This window comes from Macrobrachium rosenbergii, chromosome 42 (assembly GCF_040412425.1).
Source record: "Macrobrachium rosenbergii isolate ZJJX-2024 chromosome 42, ASM4041242v1, whole genome shotgun sequence".
NCBI lineage: Eukaryota > Metazoa > Arthropoda > Malacostraca > Decapoda > Palaemonidae > Macrobrachium > Macrobrachium rosenbergii.
Genome location: NC_089782.1, coordinates 38,703,822 through 38,711,321, shown reverse-complemented (window position 1 = coordinate 38,711,321; position 7,500 = coordinate 38,703,822). Strand labels below are relative to the sequence as shown.

The 7,500-nt window shown below is 39.8% G+C and overlaps 1 protein-coding gene across 4 annotated transcripts in view; it reads left to right on the top strand.

Moving 5' to 3' along the window:
• Positions 1-7,500, top strand: part of LOC136828285 (carbonic anhydrase-related protein 10-like) — a 455,301-nt gene that overhangs the window by 291,608 nt on the left and 156,193 nt on the right. For all 4 annotated transcript variants that reach the window (XM_067086160.1, XM_067086159.1, XM_067086162.1 and 1 more), the window contains 2 exons: positions 3,031-3,342; positions 6,381-6,464. In XM_067086160.1, the coding sequence (XP_066942261.1) occupies positions 3,031-3,342; positions 6,381-6,464 (396 nt within the window). The remainder of the gene's footprint in view (positions 1-3,030; positions 3,343-6,380; positions 6,465-7,500) is intronic.

The window sequence follows — 7,500 nt, the reverse complement described above, 5'->3', positions numbered from 1 at the left end:
CTCTCTCTCTCTCTCTCTCTCTCTCTCATATACAGTATATATATATATATATATATATATATATATATATATATATATATATATATATATATATATATATATATATATACATATATATGAGAAACCTCTGACATGCGCGTGCATCGCACACACACATACAATATATATATGCGCGCGCGTGTGTGTGTATGTATGTGTGGACATCAGATGTTTATTTTATATTTTGGTGCTTATCTTAATACCTAACGCATGGGATAAAACGAGGCACATTGTTTGAATTAAATATGGGCCGATGGTGTTTGTACAAGCTGGAGAAGGGTAAAGGAGAATGACATCCACTGAAGATCAGGTATTTGATTCCGAGGACATGGTATCAAGCTATAAAACCCGGGACTATTTATGTGTATCCTCTGTTTTTCATGTCAATAACATCACTCCTTCACAGGCACAGCAAAACATTCGCCATTTATTTGTGCAGTGTTTCCGTGATTTTTCCTGCAAATGATTTTACCATCTATAGTTGCTGGCACTATAAGTGCTGCTGATTGCTAAGGGGACACTAGAAGACCATTGACATCCCACGTCTTTCTCATTTGCTTCTTATTCCCCCTCATTATCCACGTCCTTTCATCATTATCCAAATCATCACCACCATCTCTAAATACAGAAAGGAACTCTGGCCACGTTGTGCACCGCACTCGACTTTCTTCTTCAGGATTGTGCTTGTGAAATCGTTGCAGTTTTGGGAGGTATATAAAAAAGGGAAGATCGTCGCGTCTTATGCGGTCATTTGTCAACCTCCAGCGCGCCTTGATTCAGAAATAAATCACTGTGAGAGGGAGTTGCTGAACGCCCCTTCTTCCGTAATTGACGGCATTTGCTGTTAGTCAAACGTCGTTACTCCCAACGGCTGCAGCTTTAATTGCCAATTATAGGGGACTACTTTTATGGCCCTCCGTCTTTTGTGGAAACTGTTCCGGTCGTTTTACCAGGCTCCCCCCGCTCCATTAATTTTGTCACAATTTTCTGGCTTCGTTCATTCAGGTCATTGTCGATTCTTGCTGTCGTAGCCATGAAATGCGTTATGTCTTATGAATTGACGAGAGGATTAAATTTAGCCGTTGATTGTAGTATATCATACAGATTCGGCGTCGCCAGGTGTGTGAGGCAAAAAGAAAGTACCGAAGACTTTTAAGATAGACCCCCTACGGCGCAGGAGCCTTTAAACGTCTTACAAATTACTCAGTGACAAGGTAGAGCTTGCCCTTAGCTTTTTATTAATGTATTGTATATTATACATTTTCTGAAACACAGTGTGTACGTAGGAAGAAGCTGAAGACGCAATATCTATCCAAAGGCAGCTATTATCCAAAGGGAAGTCATTCAAGAAACCTGCAAGGAGCAATCCTTCATAAACAGGGCTTGCGAGATGGACCAAATCCATATCGTATTCATTAATGGATTATGTAGCTACTCAATTTGCCAGATTTAAGCTCAGACAAATAAAATAAAGAAAAAAAATCTAACATTTAGTGTGGGACACGAAGCAGGATCGGGAGAAGCCATAATGAGAATGGAGGTTTCAATCAAACCCCACGCAGGGTTTTCCAAAAATAAATGGCCATTAACTGACATGGGCCATAGCAGGAACGTACAAACAATCACACGCAGCAAAGAGCTTGATATACATGCGTGGTCGAGACTTTTACTGCGGCCATTTCAAATGTTCGTTACAGTGTCAGCCGGGTGGCACAGATGTCAATCCATTAGATCAAAGTAACGTAGCCGTGTAGCACCAGAGACTTTATAAAATAAAGTACATTGAATAATGTAATTACATTTGACGTTGATGTCATAGTTTGGATTTTTTTTGTGTTTTTGCTATATTTTATTTTTATATAAGATTTTCACTTATTCAATCTCGATATTTTATGCTGAAATTGCACCAAAATGGTCTGAGATTTTTTTTTTTTTGTTACGCTGTTAAGTGAAGAGTTATCTTTTAATTGCGGGACTAATTGATATCGTTCGTTAATGGTGCGTCCACACTGTAGTGGAATTTGTCAGAGACACCAGTCGGCAAGGTGTATCTCTTACATGTCGCAAACAGGTTGATAGTAAGTCAAGAACCCTAATGAAGAACTATTGACCAATAATGGAATGGAATGGAATACAGAATTTAGGCCAAAGGCCAAGCGCTGGAACCTACGAGGTCATTCAGCGCTGAAAGGGAATTGATTGTGAGACGGCTTGAAAGATGTAACAGGAGGAAAACCTCGCAATTGCACTATGAATCCATTGTTAGGAGAGGGTGGGAAGTCAGATGGAAGAGAGAAAAATTGAACGGAGGTACAGTAAAAGGAATGATAAAGGTTGCAGCTAGGGGCCCGAAGGGATGCTGCAAAGGCCCTTAAGTAATGTCTACAGTGCACCACGTGAGTGTGCACAGGAATAATGGGATGAAGCACTAATTCTCCTACTGGGGAATAATGGTTGATTGTATGTTTCTATTACTAAATTTCAAAGAACATATTAAAAAGTATTTTTTTTTGCATTTCAAAGAACTTTTTTTTTTGCATATTCTACATAATAATTTCCCCCGTGGTGAGGGGGGAGTGTTAGTGCCGTCACTGGACCTCAAACGGTGCATTGTAAGCATTTCCTAAGGTTCTTTGCAGCGTGCCTTCGGCCCCTAGCTGCAACCCCTTTCATTCCTTTTACTGTACCTCCGTTCATATTCTCTTTCTTCCATCTTGCTTTCCACCCTCCTAACAATTAATTCACAGTGCAACTGCGAGGTTTTCCTCCTGTTACACCTTTCAGACCTTTTACTGTCAATTTCCGTTTCAGCGCTGACTGATCTAATAGGTACCAGTGCTTGACCTCTTTCCTAAATTCTAGTCTATTCTACATAATAATTTCATTGTAATTCTGCGATTTAATATCTGATGTTCTGTTCAATTTGTTTGGGATATCTATACTATTAGTTACCCGACGTGTCTTTAAGAGTGTCCCTTTCCCCTTCCCCAGGTGAGCGGCGTGGTGAACAACACGGGCCACAGCGTCGTTTTCACCGTCGACGAGGAAGAGGAAGACCCCGCCCAACAGCTCGCGGGCGGGATGGGCATCGCCGGCGGGATGACTGCGGGCAACAGCATAGACGTCGGACCCAGCATTCCGCTCGGGCACGGTCTGAATACCCTCCCCAACAGCTTGGGAGGATTAGACACGAGTCTGGGCGGCGACTCCGTTCCTGACGGCACCGGAGACTTCGGTCGCTCGAGGCACCATAGAAACGCGCCCCTCAACATCACCGGAGGTCCCCTTTCCTATAGATACAGGGTAAGTTCAGTTGGTGCCTTGGTGGTTTAGGCGTTTTGGGGTATTTGCTGTGGATGAATCGGAGACAAGAGTCATTTTGTGCTGCTGGGAACAATTTCTTGTTTTATTTACAATTCTTTCTCACGCATTGTCCTTTATTATCTTTAGGAATGTGATACGAATTCAGAGAGGTTATTGAGGTAGAAATAATCGTGATTTTTCCGAATACCAAGGTTACTTTGTTATTGAGATATAAATACCAAGGTTTATTTTGTTATTGAGGTAGAAGTATAGCGTGATTTTGTCCTAACACCAACGTTATTTTGTTACTGAGATAGAAATATAGCGTGGTTTGGTCCTAAGACCAAGGTTTATTTTGTTATTGAGATAGAAATATTGCGTGATTTTGTCCTAATGTCAAGGGTTATTTTGTTACTGAGACAGACATTTGGCGTGATTTTGTCCGAATACCAAGGTTTATTTTGTTATTGAGATAGAAATATAGCTTGATTTTGTCCTAATACCAAGGTTTTTTGTTAATGCGATAGAAATATAGCGTGATTTGGTCCTATTACCAAGGTTTAATTTTAAATGGAAAACTCAGAGAATTATGTAAAGGTTTCAGAAACCTCAGTAGCCAGACTAACGCACGCACACATTATGGAATTACACTTATGTACATATTGGGTCGCAGGTCCGCCTCGTGGGTAACATAGATTAAAACACTCCTGAATCACGTCAAGAAAATGGAGTCAGCTGCCTTGTTCAGCATCATTCGTAAAGGCTTTCTCTCAGTTGTATTTTCTTCCCCTCTATACGTCATTTCCTTCACCCGCACTACATTTCTAGCTCCACGGTTTGCATAAGGCCTCTCGCTTTTGCTATGATTTCCCCTGCGGATGGGACATTCTTCCTTTCGAGTTATTTTGGTCTCCGCGGATTCCATAATCGTGATACATTCTGCGCTAAATTTCATTTTAGTTTGTTTTCAGGCCGCCGACTTATGTTGCACGGGATACCCAGGCATCGGTAACCTAATTTGCGTAAAATGTATAAGTTTGAATGTATTTGTTGGCTATAAGGCGCCAAGAAACGCAGCGAAGGAGACGTTTCTTTAAGTGAGGCTTATGGAAATGTTGTTATAAGAATGACTCATGCTTTTTATTTTTGGATTTCAGTCATTTAATGTAATTTTTTTGTTTTGCCAGTTTGCATACCATCATGTTTTAATTAATTTTTGAGTGTATGTATGATTATAAATAAATGTGGAGCTTCATGTTTAGATACGTTTTTGAGGTACAATTCAAGTTTAAGATACGCCAGTGTGTGTAAGAAGACCATGCATGTTTAGGTAAAGGTTAGTATAAAAGCAATATTCCATGTTTACATACATTGAGTAAAGTTTTCAATAAAGGTGGAACTTGTTGTTGTGATAAATTTCTCGAGAAAATAGTCTTGAACTGAACTCAAATTCCGTGTTTTCATATATTCTCGAGTTCATGCACATTCTAGACAACTCCATTTGTGTACATTAAGACTAGGTTAGATTTGGAGAGTCTTCATTGTTTTATACCAATTAATTCGGTCCGAGGCGGTTCTTTCTCCACTTAATACATGGTCTAGAATTTATAGACCAAGCAATAATATTCCTTAACGCTTGTAAGAAAATATTGACCTTTCTATTAAATGGCAATCACCAATGAAATGATAGCATCTAAAAATGATCCAGTATAGCAAAATGTGCTTCAAAGGCATTAAAACTTTCACTAAAGATAAAGAATCGTTTTTTATGTGCTTGCTTTGTAAGTCTGTATTTGATTACCGAGCGGTCATTATGATTTTATTCTGTCTCATGCTTCGGCCTGTGTTCCGTTTACTTTTTGCTATGCAAGAACAACAACGCTCAGGCACCCAGAGGAGACAAGTGCCCCTTCTTGTGTGGTTTTCTGGGCATTTGTACAGATGTCTTTCAGTAAACTACGTAATATGGGCTTTTTTGCCACATGTCGCATTGGCATCATTTGTAAATAACCATATAAAAGGGTACAGATACGCTGAGGAGCGTAAAAATCTAAATAAATAAATTAATTAATAAGAAGGTAAATTGTGCAAAAAAAAAAAAAAATCAAATAAAGGGACATAGCCACAAGACTGGGAGATCATGTTTTGGAGCCTGTGACACAGATCAAGCTTTAAAGACGTTGATCATATGGCTGCTGCTAAGATGAAAGGACCAAACTTTTAAAATATTCTTTATATTTTCCTCCTTATTGCAGGGTAGCAGAACGTGTCACATGAACTAGAGTAAGGTTCAGAACACTGTTTACTTGGTCACCGCTTGGTGAAGGGGGACCTAATGTAATACCAAAACAGACTAATTGTTGAAAACCTTGATTTTATGGAAATCGCTCTGTGCAGAGTAACCGAACGTATCACCAGCTGAGCAGAACAAGGTTCAAAGATATTGATCTTAACTAAGTGAACGACAGTGACGCATGCGACGATCCAGCAGCCACAAATAGTAGCACAAGTAGACCAATTAATTAAGCAAAAGAACTGAGAGGAAACGATATCGAGCGGTCAATGCTCTCCTGACGGCAAAACGACACGTGTACCTGATGTTAGATGCTAGCAGAGCCTTGCCTCTGTTCGTTACATGTATTACTTTTGCAGAAAAGGGAAGGTGCGCAGACTGCCTTGAAATTCAGACCTGTTACCAATGATGATGTTCAGTAATGTTAATCATGCCTTTAGGAAATATACCTTAAAAAGTCCGTGTAAAGTCCTCATATTTTTATAACAACAAGACTGCGAATATATGTATATATGTGTGTATGCATGTATCATGTTTTTATAACAGTGAGACTGTGTATGTATGTATGTATTCCTGACTCTCATACGTAGCATATTTAGGTATCTTTGTGAAGGTTTATAAGCCATATCTCAAACCCATAGTATAGTTAAGGGGAAGAAATAAATGTGAAAATTTAGAAGCCATGAAATGACTACACAAAGTTGTTTTTATAACTAATTTTATGCCCCATTTTCTCCGCGCACAGGTTGGGCAAGTTCAGCTTCATTTCGGCTCGAAGGATTATATGGGCTCTGAACACACCGTAAATGGATCAGCTTTCCCAGCAGAGGTGAGATGGGTGGATGTTCTCTCTCTCTCTCTCTCTCTCTCTCTCTCTCTCTCTCTCTCTCTCTCTCTCTCTCTCTCTCACACAACCACAAGTAGGCTAAGTATACATAGCTGTACTATTTTATACAAATATAAATTCTCTCTCTCTCTCTCTCTCTCTCTCTCTCTCTCTCTCTCTCTCTCTCTCTCTCTCTCTCACACACACAACCACAAGTAGGCTAAGTATACATAGCTGTACTATTTTATACAAATATATATTCTTTCTCTCTCTCTCTCTCTCTCTCTCTCTCTCTCTCTCTCTCTCTCTCTCTCTCTCTCTCTCTCTCACACACACACACACACACACACACACACACACACACACAAGAAGGCTAAGTATACATAGCTGTACTATTTTATACAAATATAAATTCTCTCTCTCTCTCTCTCTCTCTCTCTCTCTCTCTCTCTCTCTCTCTCTCTCTCTCTCTCTCTCTCTGACACACACTCAGGCAAGTATACAAAGCTGTACTATCTCATATTAATAAATATCTCTCTCTCTCTCTCTCTCTCTCTCTCTCTCTCTCTCTCTCTCTCTCTCTCACACACACACACACACAAACACAAGTAGGCTAAGTATAAATAGCTTTACTATTTTATAAAAAATATATATTCTCTCTCTCTCTCTCTCTCTCTCTCTCTCTCTCACACACACACACAAGAAGGCTAAGTATACATAGCTGTAGTATTTTATACAAATAAATCTCTCTCTCTCTCTCTCTCTCTCTCTCTCTCTCTCTCTCTCTCTCTCTCTCTCTCTCTGTGACACACACTCAGGCAAGCATACAAAGCTGTACTGTCTCATATAAATAAATATTATCTCTCTCTCTCTCTCTCTCTCTCTCTCTCTCTCTCTCTCTCTCTCTCTCTCTCTCTGACACACACACAGGCAAGTATACAAAGCTGTACTGTCTTATATAAATAAATACTCTCTCTCTCTCTCTCTCTCTCTCTCTCTCTCTCTCTCTCTCTCTCTCTCTCTCTCTCTCTCTCTCTCT